Source organism: Ipomoea triloba, chromosome 2 (assembly GCF_003576645.1).
Source record: "Ipomoea triloba cultivar NCNSP0323 chromosome 2, ASM357664v1".
Classification (NCBI taxonomy): Eukaryota; Viridiplantae; Streptophyta; class Magnoliopsida; order Solanales; family Convolvulaceae; genus Ipomoea; species Ipomoea triloba.
Genome location: NC_044917.1, coordinates 20786027 through 20799312, shown reverse-complemented (window position 1 = coordinate 20799312; position 13286 = coordinate 20786027). Strand labels below are relative to the sequence as shown.

The 13286-nt window shown below is 35.6% G+C and overlaps 2 protein-coding genes across 4 annotated transcripts; both read left to right on the top strand.

The window, feature by feature from the left end:
- Nucleotides 1-5772: 5772 nt before the first annotated feature.
- On the top strand, nt 5773-7617 carry LOC116011162. Its single transcript, XM_031250685.1, has 3 exons — nt 5773-6042; nt 6401-6727; nt 6814-7617. The coding sequence occupies exons 2-3, from the start codon at nt 6542-6544 to the stop codon at nt 7228-7230; spliced, it is 603 nt and encodes a 200-aa protein (XP_031106545.1). The 5' UTR covers nt 5773-6042; nt 6401-6541; the 3' UTR covers nt 7231-7617.
- A 3332-nt stretch (nt 7618-10949) lies between these two features.
- LOC116010682 lies at nt 10950-13286 on the top strand. Of its 3 annotated transcripts, none has more exons than XM_031250180.1 (7): nt 10950-11055; nt 11140-11183; nt 11344-11414; nt 12223-12270; nt 12380-12517; nt 12763-12836; nt 12937-13286. In XM_031250180.1, exons 5-7 carry the CDS (start codon nt 12389-12391, stop codon nt 13070-13072), a joined length of 339 nt encoding a protein of 112 aa, XP_031106040.1. In that variant the 5' UTR covers nt 10950-11055; nt 11140-11183; nt 11344-11414; nt 12223-12270; nt 12380-12388; the 3' UTR covers nt 13073-13286. The 3 variants fall into 3 exon arrangements, with proteins under 3 accessions (XP_031106040.1, XP_031106039.1, XP_031106041.1); XM_031250179.1 differs by having other exon boundaries at nt 12223-12284; XM_031250181.1 differs by lacking the exon at nt 12223-12270 and having other exon boundaries at nt 12346-12517.

Sequence of the window (13286 nt, the reverse complement as noted above, 5' to 3'; positions counted from 1 at the left end):
AAAAAAGGGGGGGGGGGGGGGGGGGGGGCTCGCCTAGCCCGCGAGCCGAAGGCGAGGCGGTCCGGGCCAGCAAAACCCAAGCCCGCCAAGGAGCGGGCTTTTTTGGCCCGTCCTGTTTAGGCCCGCGGCTTGCCGGGCTTTGGTCTGCCCCGCCCCGCTAGCCCGTATTGACAGCTCTAATTGTATCAATGAGTTCTAGTGATGCTCATTTTAGTGACAGATGCAATCCGTCGCAAAACAATTTAGCGACAGATTTCACCTGTTTAGCGACGAAAACTGTTCGTCACTACTTTGACATTTTTTTGTAGTGCTATAATTCAATGATATATTTGACCATTATTCCTTTATTGCCACCAATTCAGAATATGAAAATGCAAAGTTGCTGGCACGCGGGGAAAACACGAATAAGCCAAAAGAAAAGAGTGTAGTGAGTAACACAATGAGTGGTGAACATTCATTCAATATATGGAATGATGTGTAAAGCCTATCGTCCAATCTGTTGTTTGGATGGGGTTTGTTTGATTGAACTTTGTCTGCATAGACAAATTATATAAGCTTGTAAAAATCAACAAAACTTCTATTGTGTGCAAAGTGTATAGAGTGGGAACTTGGAGATTAATGAGATGACTCCAATTGACCTCTCTTAGCGGACATGGATTCTGGGAGTTTACAATTAGTCTAACATAATCTAGGATACTTAATGTATTAAAAAAAAGTAAAGTGGTAACAAAATATTGTAAATGAGGTAATTGATTCCATATGGCTTGGATTCATCCAGCAACTCTTTGGGTAAGGGTTCTAGGGCTTAGAATTAGTCTGGAGCTAGGAAACATAATGTAACAATATCATATATATTTATTTACTTAGATTTATATTCCATCTTATTACCAAACAAATAGATTATTTTATTAAAACTCATTATAATTTGGAGTAATTAAAAAGCATGAAAAGCAGGAATAATTATCAGCATGCATGAAGTGGAAGAGTTTTCATAGTATGATGGCTTGGAATCCCATTGATAGGTGCCAAAGACACCTATATCTAAGGGTTTTAAAGGGGTTGATTTGTGCTAAAGTTCTATCCTTTGTGGTTAATTTTTTGTTACAATTAGAGTTGTCAATATGGGCCAGACTATGCCAGACTGGCCCATTTTTCATACAGGTTAGGATTTTCCCAACCCAGCTCGTGGTATACGGGCTAAACGTGCTAGCCCGTTAGCCTGTATTTTTTATAAAACAAAATTATTTAAATGTTTTGCTACAAAAGTTTAAATTTTAATTAAAATTTAAAAACATTACTCACTGCTCATTGACACCCTTACACCAACACTTTAACACAGTAACACGCAACAATATTCAAGAATAACAAGATTCAGTAACCAAACCAATGAAATTATATTCACAACAATAATCGATAAGATTCAAGAATAACAACAAATTATTACTCAATAAATACATAAAGATTAAAGAGTGAGAGAGCTAGAGAACCAAAAAGGCAGGGACGCATTGAGACTTCCAAGAGTGACTTAGGGACTAGGGAGATAAGAGATAGGAATTTACTATTTAGATTTTAATTGTAGGGGAAATGGGAAAACGTAAAAGGAAAATGTGGAATGCTCACTGCTTGTCTGCTTCACGCATGCATGCGCATTGCGCAACATGTTTTTTTTTTTATTATTTTTTTAATGGGCCAACCTGTGGGTTACCCGGGTTCAGCCCGTTTAGCTCGTATCAAATATGGGCTAAACGGGTTGGGTCGAATACGGGACGGGTTGGGATTTCTCCGAACCAACCCGTCCAAAAACACGGGTTAACGGACCCAACCCGACGGGTTGATCCTGTTTTGACAGCTCTAGTTACAATTGCTCTAATGTGCTAATGTTTGCAAAGTTCTATCATATCTTGCACTTTAGTGGTTTTTGAAGGTCCTAAGCTTAAGATAAGACATTTGGATTTGACCGAGAGCAATCGAAGAAGAAGCATAATCGGATCCCAACAGCAAGAGGATCCACGATCGTGGATTGGGAACAGAAAGTTTCACGTCCCGATCTACGATTGCGGATGAGAGAGTGGGAAAGTTAAGTGATCAATCCACGAGCGATCCACGCTTGTGGATCAGATCGTAAATCGAGCTCAACGGGAATTTAAAGATGATACTTTGGAGGGAAGGCTATTTAAGACTAGGATTAGACATTTTGGAGGGAGTTCTTAGATTTTTTAGGAGTTAGTCATTTGTAGTGAGAGAATTTCCTAGACTTTCAACACTTAGAACATAGATTCTCTAGTTACTCAATTTGGACTTTGAGGATCACATTGAAGACAAGTGTATTTGGATTTTACTTTCAATTCACTAGGTAATCTACTTTCGTTGCTTTGATTTTTATTTCAATTGCTTTCAATTTGTTGAATCTAGGTTAAATGTTTCTTTCAATTTGTAGAATGAGTGGCTAGGTTTTCATGTAGGAATTGAGTTGTGAATTTAGACATGTTGCTAGTGTGAACTTCAATTCTTAATTAGGTGGTTGTATTACATTGGCTTGATGAAATGTTTTTGTCATCATTGATGAATTGCATGTGTCCTTTGAGAATGGCCACCTCTAAGATTGTTTAAGGCATTGACTCTAGGCAAGAAATTGCTAGAATCAATGTAGCTCCAAATCATTGATGTTTTCTTGCTTAGATTCCGAAAGGTATAGGTAGGGAAAGAGGTGAAGGCAAGGTGTTTGTGAAAATGTCTCTTTTGGTATTTGGTCACCTAGAAAGTGCTCCAAACCAAGAGTATACCTAGTAGACCGAAAGGAGAAAGGTGTTAGCAAAACCTCTCAAGAATATCAACCTTGCAATGCAATCAACCTAAGTCATAAAGAGCACTATGATGCATCATGGCTAAATAGCAACTCGTTCCTAGCTTTTCTTTACTTGAATCCAAATTCTTTCTTTCAATCTCAATTTTGATACTACAACATGACGCAATTGTACTTGATTTTTGTGACTTTGTACATGAGGATTGTGATTCTCTATTCCTTGACCTAAGCACAAATTGACGCTTCCAAATTTGCCTTCCTTTGAGAACGATACAAACCCATGGATCACATCCTACAATACATCTTTGACAACACACACATTTCCAATTTGTCACCCATAGTCTTTATTATCCTTAATATTTGCAGTCTCCTTTAATTTTGTTGTTTTTCCTGTTGTATTCATTTAATGTTTCTAGTATTTCATTTTCCATTGGTCTCTTATTTAAATCATGTTACTGTGTGAGAATAACAATTAGTTGATAAATTTGAATCCTTTGGAGTGTTACGTAATCAGTTTGTGATTTGAAGAATTTCTTTATTTTCCATTGTTATTGTTCTAGATCAACTGGTTTCAGAGCCTGTTAAGTTCCTAGGTAATAAAAGAGATAGTGAAAAACAAGATTGTGATTTTATCCTCTCCATTCGTTACAACCCAAAAATGTCACGAAATGGAAGCAATAACGAAGGAAACAACCACCCCTTGGTGGTGACCAAGGTGTGGATGCCATTTGAGCAGCATTTCATACACATGAGGGGAATGTCAACAATGAACTTGCAGACATTCGTACCCTTATCACTAATATTAGCCTTCGACTAGATGTTAATAGAGCTCCTCCAGTAGCCAACAATAATCAAAACTCACCAATCAACTTGGCAGCACGTTTCCAACCACATCAATGACTTCCAGTTAACCAGCCATGAGAAAATGATAGTGAGGATTCAGAAGATGAAGCCCCATGTTAGAATCTACCCATGCAAACAAAACTTAAACTACCAACCTTTAATGGATAATTAGACATGGAAGCTTTCTTAGATTAGTGTTCTGGGGTGGAAAATTATCTTGATATGCTTGAGGTTCCAGAAGATAAATAAGAAAAATATGTAGTTTGTAAGTTGCGGGGAGGGGCATCAACTTGGTGGGAAACGATGCAAAATAAACAGCAAAGACAATGCAAGCTTCTTATATGAATTGAACATAGAGAAAAATAAAAAAGACTTTGGTGGGAAGGTTCCTACCCCTTGACTATCAGCAACACCTTTTTCTAAGGTATTAAAAATGTGCTCAAGGACTTCAAAGTGTCAATGAACACATAGAGGAATTTTTTCAACTGGGAGCTCGTTGCAATCTTTCCGAAACTCCTAAGCAACAGATAGCTCGCTGCATAGGAGAGTTGAGAACTGATATTCAAGAAAGGATGCCTTTAGCTCTTGTATGGTCAGTGTATGAGGCCTACAATATGGCTATTCGAGCAGAGATGCTCCTAACACAAAAAAATTCAAGAAAACAACACACCCCATTGTCAACAAAACAACTCAGTTAAGATTAACACTCAACGAACTACTAGCCCCAATTATGCCAACAACACTCAGCCTCCGATTTCTCAAGTGCATGAAGCAGCATCCCGAGTGCCTCTTCAAAAGTTTAGTAGCGAGTCTACTCTTAAAATCAACCCAGCAAATCTCTATGCAAGACTTATGACCAGAAATTACTTAAAGTGTGGGGAGCCTGGGCATTGGTCAAATAATATAGAGCCCGTAAAATTGTCAATATGGTTGAAGAACATGTGAAGGGAGAAGATGAAATCCAATATGAGGAGGTCAAAATTGCTGAAAAAGATGGTGAGCCTCTAAGTTGCATATTACAAGGAATACTACTCACTACATAAGAAAAAAAAAACCCAACACAACGTAAAAAAAATTTTCGAGCTCATTGCAGTATTTTTGGAAAGGTCTATAAATTGATAATTGACAATGGCGATTGTGATAATATTGTCTTTAAGTCCCTTGTTCATTATCTTGGGTTTCCTACGGAACCACACCCAAAACCTTACAAGATGGGATAGATTAAAGATGGACCTTCTGTAGTAGTAACTGAGATTTGTTATGTTCTCATATCAATAGGGTAGAGTTACCAAGACATCATAGGTTGTGAAGTTATTAACATGGACGCATGTCACATCCTCCTCGGTCGATCATGGTAGTATGATGTTTACGCCACACATCATGGTAGGCAAAATAATTATTTCTTTGTAAGGAAAAGGAAAAAGATCGTGATTACTCCAATATCTTGGAATGAAGCACAAAAATAGAAAACTTGTGTCATTACACTCACGAACAATTGGAAGGATTTTATTCAAAAAGCCACTGAAGTCAAGACCATTATTTTGCTAGTGGCCAAAGAACATAAAGAGGTGCTCAGAACTATACCCCATGAGATAAACGCCTTACTGGAAGAATTTTTGGAGGTGGTACTAGAGGATCTCCCATATGGTTTACCCCCTTTGCAGGATGTTAAACATCAGATATATTTTTTGCTCGGAGCTAGCCTACCAAATCTACCCCATTACCGTTTGAACCCATTAGAAAATGAAATTTTGAATGAGAAGGTTTCAGAGTTGTTAAGGAAGGGAATCATTCAAAAAAGTAAGGGGTCGTTTACTAACTTGGAAAAATGGAGAGTTTTCCAAAAAAAATGGAGAAATGAAGAAGTGGAAAAAGGAAAAATGGAGAAGTTGTTTACTAAACTCATTTTTCCAAATCCATTCTCCACTCCATTTCTCCAAATCCTATACAAATTTGGAGAGATGAAAATCAGCTCTCTCCAAATGGAGGAATGGAAATAGGCGTGTGAACAATGTTTTTTTAATAGAGGTCTCTGGTTCGAATCAGGCTAAACACATTTTTTTCCTTTCTTAGGATTAGGTCATTTCTTTCGCCGTTGCTCTCCATCGTCGGTCCTTCTCTCCATCGCCGCTCTTCATCTCCCGCTGCTCCTTCTCTCCATCGCCGATCTTCACCTCCCACTGATCCTTCTCTCCATTGCCACTCTTCATCTCCATCGCTGCCCTTTCTCTCCATCTCTCCTTCTTTCTTTTCTTAAGCCTTCTTTTCTGCTGCTCCTTCTCTCCGTCAAGCCACACATTAGTCTGGTGAGCCTACATTTTCCGGTGAACATTTCATCTCAAAAACTCAACACAAACTCTCCAAAATCTTCCGTAAGATCTTGTCCAAATCCACAAGTAATTATCTCAACCTATTTTATTTATTTTGATGAATCATATCTCATTTTTCTGTTATTATAATTTTAATTGTAGAACTTCAATTGTGAAATTTGATTTTGATATCTCATTTTTGTGTTGAACAAGTAATTGATATTTTGAGCAGAATTAGTTCTGATATTAGAACCTCATTTTGAGGTTCTGCTTGTGATTTTGATGGCACAACCTCAAAACAAGGTTCTGATTTTAGAACTTTATTTTGAGGTTCTAAAATTAGAACCTCAAATGAGGTTTTGATAGCAGAGAACCTCATTTTGTAGTTCTGTTGTGTATGTTTAATTTTTGTGAATATTAGTTGAAAAATTAATGAAAATTGTAGATGAGTAACTTACGGAATACGCATGATGAAGATGCAAAGTGGTTGGATAATACCCTGGTCGGTTTTCTTGATATTGTATACGATAAGATCAAACAGCATCCTAAAAGACAACCTGTTTTTAAGTCCTCTTCCTGAAATGAAATGAGTCAAGAGCTTAAAGACAAAACAGGATGTGTTTATACCGGTATTCAGTTGTGTGGAAAGTATAACATATGCAAGGATTTACATAGACGCTTCTTAGAGGTGTTAAACCACACTAGATTAACATTCAATGCTGAAACAAATAAGGCTGAAGTAGATGATGCAGTTTGGGAAAGTTTCTTCAAGGTATGGATTTTAGTTTCTTCAAGGTATGAATTTTAGTTTTATATAATATTAAAGATGACACTAATGATGTTTATTTTATTTTGTAGAAAAACAAGATCTACAGAACTCTATACAAACAAGGTTGCAAACATTATGAGATGTATTGTCTTATTTTCCCAAACAACTATGCTACTATAGGCCTTGCGAACCCTTCAACGCAACAACCAATGGACTCAAATGCGGAAAGACAAAATGAAGATAACTTTATGATAACTGACACAGACAACCTACTTAAAAGTTGTGGGAATAATTCTAAGGGCAAAAGAAATGCAGATGAGATGACTGGTAGTGGTAAAATGAGTGTTAACAATAATTGGAAAGGTCAACTTGCTAGTGCGTTTGCGTCGTACAACGGTATAATGTCTGAAGATTTGCATGATAGGAGAGCGGAGCGAAAGGAAAAGAAACTTAGGCAACAACGTAGGCAGCAACAACAAGAATCTACAAGTGAAATGAGTACATGAATGACCCATGTTGATAGTATGACGAGAAGTATGCAAATTCTAAACACATTTTCAACTCTTAGCCCGAAAACTTATAATCGTGCTTTTGAAAAACTTGCCACGTCTGAAGCTCACCGTAATGGTTTTATTGCAATGCCCGAAGATAAGCAATTGGCCTGGTTGCTCTCTCTCTAATAAGTATTGTATTAATTGTTGTTTGTATGATGAACATGTTCTTTATATTATGACTACTTATGCGATCAGAACTCCTAGTAGATGAACATGTTCTTTATATTATAATTACTTATGTGATAAGAACTCCTACTAGTAGTTACAAGGTGTTGTAGTAACTGTACTTTAGTATTGTTGACATGTTGTATTATTACTACTTTATTATTATTATTTAAATTGTAATATGTTGAGCAAGTGTTTGTATTAATATGTGTTTGACAGGTAATGTCAAACAACAATTATGATATTTCTTATAGCTCAACTACTCATGACAATGTGTATTATAGCTCAACAACTGATGAGAATGACTCAACTAGTTCAGATGACTCATATGAGGAGGTTAAGAGACAAGTTGGGCACATGTTTGTCCTCAATACTGCATGTTTACTAATGGAAAGTGTAGACATGATGCCATGTTAGAACTCTGCACTCACAGATAACCAATACATGGAAGAATTATTATTTGGACACCCTACAAAATGCTATGAACAATTAAGGGTGAAACCACATGTATTCTTTCTTCTATGTAGAGGTTGAAAAACATGAAGTGTTAAAGGATACAAGAAATGTTAGTGTAGAAGAATAATTGGCTATTGGTCTTAATGTTTTATGCCAAGCATGCACACAACGTATAGTAGCTGAAAGGTTTCAACATTCAACTGCAACTGTTCATAAATGTGTGAAGATCACGATACAAGCGCTTGTAAGATTAGGGAATGATATCATTAAGCCACAAAATAGAGGACATGTTCAACCAGAAATCTTGCGGAATCCAAAATGGTATCCTTATTTCGAGGTATTATTATTATTGTGGTTGTTGTTGTTGTTAATATTATTACAATTTTATTGTAGAAATGTATAGGCGCCATTGATGGAACACATGTGGCAGCTTGGGCACCAACATCAAAACAAAAGATGTATCGTGGTCGAAAGGGCTCAATGGTGACCCAACTATGGAGACAAGCGGTATTTCATGTTCATTCTCAAGATCTTCATATTTCAGATGATTATTTATTCAAAGGAACTCAACTCTTCATTCCTCCGATATTCTTAAGTGAAAAGTTGACCCGTGATTTGCATGCTAGAGGTTTAAGTGTGGATTTTGGTCAAGACAAAACCATAGCATTTTTAGAGGAACGTTATCTTTTGCCTCAATTAAAGCGTGATGTGGCAATGTTTGTTCGGTGTTGTTCAATTTGCCAAACAACTAAGGGTCATTAACAAAACACAGGTTTATACACTCTGTTGCCTACTCCTGAAGATATTTGGGAAAATTTGTCCATGGACTTCGTCCTTGGGTTTTCAAAAACACGACGAGGTGTAGACTTCGTCTTTGTTGTGGTTGACATATTTTTAAAAATAACCCATTTTATTGCCTGTAAAAAGACATCTGATGCAGTTCATGTGGCACAACTATTTTTCCAAAAAGTAGTTCATTTTCATGGTGTTCAACATTCAATCACATTTGACAGGGATTCTAAATTTTTATCCCATTTTGGACTACACTATGGAGACACTTCGATGCTAGTTTAAAGTTTAATAGCTCAGTTCATCCTCAAACAGACGGGCAAACGGAGGTGATGAATCGCACTCTGGGAAACTTAATACGATGTGTTTGTGAAAACATGTGAGGCAATGGGATTTTGTGTTGGGACTTGTTGAGTTTGCATACAATAGTAGTGTCCATTCATCCAAAGGTCAATCACCATTCTTAGTGGTGTTTAGGAAGCAACCTATGAATGCAGTTGATTTACTCCACCTACCAAGATTGAATTCATGTTCGTTGGCGGCAGAAAAATTTGCAGAGCATATTACTAATGTCCAAGAAAGAGTTAAGACTAAGCTCGAAGCAACAAATGCCAAGTTCAAAACTATTGCAGATAAAAGAAGGCAAAGACAAATCTTTGATGTTGGTGACCAAGTCATAGTGTATATTTGCAAGGAATGATTGCTACCTGGATCATTTCATAAGTTCAACCCAAAGAAGTATGGACCTTTCAAAGTAATCAAGAAAATAAATTACAACATTTATGTGATTGATCTTCTGGGCAGGTGGAATATTTCAAAAACTTTCAATGTTTTCGATATCTACAAATATTTCTCCAATTACGCCCATTGTATTCCGATGACTCAAAGGCGAGTCATTTTCAGGGAAGGGAGAATGATGGAGTACATGAAAAGCATTAAAAGTAGGAATAAATATCAGCATGTATGAAGTGGAAGTTGCGAATTATCATATTTTACCATTATTTCTTAGAAGTATCTAAAAACCAAATGATAAAAAACTAAGCACCAAATTCAATCAATATAAACAAGAAATAGATACAAATTAATACGAAATAGCTCATGAAAATATGTGCATTTTTGAGCACTTATCAATTATCTATATTTTAATTTATAAAATTTTTAAAATATTGTCGTGAATCGTACAAGTGACGTACTAATTTTTCTTACAATAACATGTTCATTAGTAACTATGGAGTAAACGTTTACTATTATAAAAAAAAATGGAGTAAATGTTTACTTAAATATTAAAATAGGTTAAAAAGTGGGCAAACTATAGTGTGGGTTGTGGGGCATGGTCTATCTTAAAAATGTAGATGATTGATAAATGTTAATTTGTAATATACTATTGTTAATGTACTATGCATTCATCTTTAGGTAGTATGCTAAAAAGGAACATGCAATACATTAAAAATAAACTTTTAACAAATAAACATGTAATGCACTAAAAATGAATATTTATTATACTAAAATTAAACGTATGTCTGTAGTCTACCTTATAATATGAATTTTGGTCCATAGTATGATCATTGTTAGGAAGTATTTCCCCAATTGTTATACCATGGACCAAGGTCCACCATGCATTGTGAACCCTAGTCCAAAACAAAATTTCGGTTATTTGTTTGCAATTAACATATTATGTGCCTTCAACTAATAAATTATGTATATACTACAATTAATATATTATGGATATGTAGCTAACATATTATAGACATGCAATTAACATACTATGTACTTGCAGTTAACATACTATGTATCTTCAATTTATTTATAGGTGCATAATAATGTAATTGAGGTACATATAATATGTTCACTGCAGACACATAATATGAGTATCCTTTTGAATTAGGGTGTGCAATGCAATGTGGACATTGGTCCATAGTATAGTGACCACGGTCCAAAACAATTTCACTGAAGTTTATGAGTTAGAATAATGTACATTATGTGTTAAAATAATGTACATTATGTGTTAGAATAGTGTACATTATGTGTTAGAATAATGCACATTATAAGTTAGAATAATAAAACTTTTAGGATAAGATAATGCACATTATGTGTCAAAATAATATACTTTATGTGTTAGAATAATATATTTTATGTGTTATAAAAATGTATATTGGACCGTGTGTTGGACCACAATCCACAGTTCCAAACAATAATTTGCCCAATAACTATTGATAGTTTGCCTTGTTTCCCAGAAATAGTTACTGGGTCGAGGGAAAAGGCCCAAGTCCAAATATTCATAATTCCCGCGGCGATTCATCTCCATCTTTATTCAATTCCGTAGAGCTGAGCCATACCATCCCGGAGTTCCTCTGCAGTTCGTACTTCGTAAGCGTAGAGCTCGCAGCTAATTCTTCAATTTTCTTACAAATTACACTTACATTTTTAGGAGTTTCTTCTTCCCTTTCACAGATTTCGGGAACACTACAGCGTTTTCAGGTCATTTCAGATCGGAGGTATTCGTTGTCTAAAATGTTTATTTCGCTATACTTTTGCATTTTTTTTAAAACTCATAATTCATGGTTTATGCGCAAGAATAGACCAGCATTGGCTATTTTTGTGATTATTTGCATTTTTATATGCGGATTTTCGTACTCGATTTTCATCTGGATGCAGTATAATTGGAATTATTGCCTGAAATTTTGAAAGAGACAACGCAAATTTGAGGTCAATCGCGGGGCTCTCAGGTGAGATCTGTTATATGCACAGTCGTATTAGATTCTGCTATTTAATCAGCGCTTTTGTAATCAATTGGATCATTGCATTTGATCATCATCTCTTGTGTAACTGTGAAACATTGAAACTGCTGATGAGATGTGGAACTGCTAACCTATATATGTGCTGTATCAACTTTGAATTTGTAGGTGGATTTTATATTAGCATTAACTGATTAATGTCATATAGTCTGTGATTTTACATTTTAATTCACTAATCTTATAGCTCAAGTATTGACACGCCATTTGTTTAATTAGCTTATTAGTAAGTTAAGCACTAGGCCATTCACATTGTTTATAATGGTAAAACATTGAATATAGAGCAGAGGAGGGGGTGATATTTTAATTTTTAGGATAGGAGTTGAGTATGTCTAGGTAAACTATCTACCTTTATTTCTTTGGAATTATTTTGTGTCTGTGCTAAAGTAATGGATTTATAGTATTCAATATTATTTCTGATCAAATTTTGCCTTAGATCTTTGTGATATGTGACCAGTAGTGATAATCAAGGCATATTTCATCCTGAGTTTAGAGTGTTTGTCATAAGCTGATGGACTTAATGGCTTTTCTTGGTTTTTTAGCTGCATGTTCTTAACTTTATCTTATCAAATACAAGTTAGAATAATTTGACTTTTGTCGTCTTCTCTATCTTATAGTTTATTCCATTGGGTAAATATCCTAATGACAGATAAATCTTTTAGTAGTTTTTCAACTTATCCTTATCAGAATTGTAAAAACTTTCAATTTTGGCAATGTGTCATAATTACCTGTACTCAAGCAGGCATACAATTCAGAATGGAAGCTGAAGGAATTGAAATCTCAAAGAAACGTATGAAACCTTCTGTATGTTCTTAGCTTTCAGCCTTTTCAATATGATGAATACAAAGAACAAATTATTTTTCAGATTTTTTAAGCAACTGCAATATAACCGTAATTAGGTGAAGGAAATGGATGAGTCTGAAGGTGCTATTGCAAAGGTTGCTGAAGAGGAAGCTGAAACAAACACCATGGCTTCTGAACAAGTGGAACTAGAGATTGCTCAAATTCTAGAAAAGATCAATAGATTTACTCAGCTGGTATGTTTTTCTTCTTTTAAACCCCATACTACCATTTCTGCAGGGTAAAAAACTGAGAAAATTCAAAGATAAAGAAAATCCCTTTCTTGAATTCCTTGATGAATGGTGGTGAAAAAATGGTCTGAATCATTTTAAAGAAGTTATTTATAAGTTTGTGATGCTAAACCATGCTAGTAATGGCTTTATATGTTAGTTTAAGCTAATGCAAGTTTGGTTTACATGTCTACAATAATCATCCTGGGAAGGTGTCTGAGATGCTTGAATCAGGGAAGTCCATGCTGAAGGAAGTAAGCAATGAATTTGAAGAACGAGTGATTTTGTAAGTGCTGTGTAGTATAGATGCAAGTGCTTTTCCCATCTAATTGCTGAAAACTTGACTGTGAGTTTGGCAAGGAACTATCTCTGCTGTTCATTTGCAGAATACACCAGGAGCAGATGGAAAAATGGCAGGAGGAAATCAAGGAGCTGCGCTTGCTTGATGCCTCAAATGAGGAGGCTGATGCTCTTCTACAGAATGCCAGATACCTACTTCAGAATGTCCATGGTGACTCGTGAAGGTAAACTTCAATTTAAAGCATGAGTTTCTTTACTTCTCTCTAATTTCACTATGATGTATTTACACAAGATTTGTAGTTAAAATTAGATGGCATTTAAATATTTCTGCTGAATATGAACGCTCCAACATGGATTACATTTTGACATAAGAAGCCTATGGTTCTAGGCTGTTTTGAAACATATTACATGAATACTAAGTAGCCTTCATGTCTTA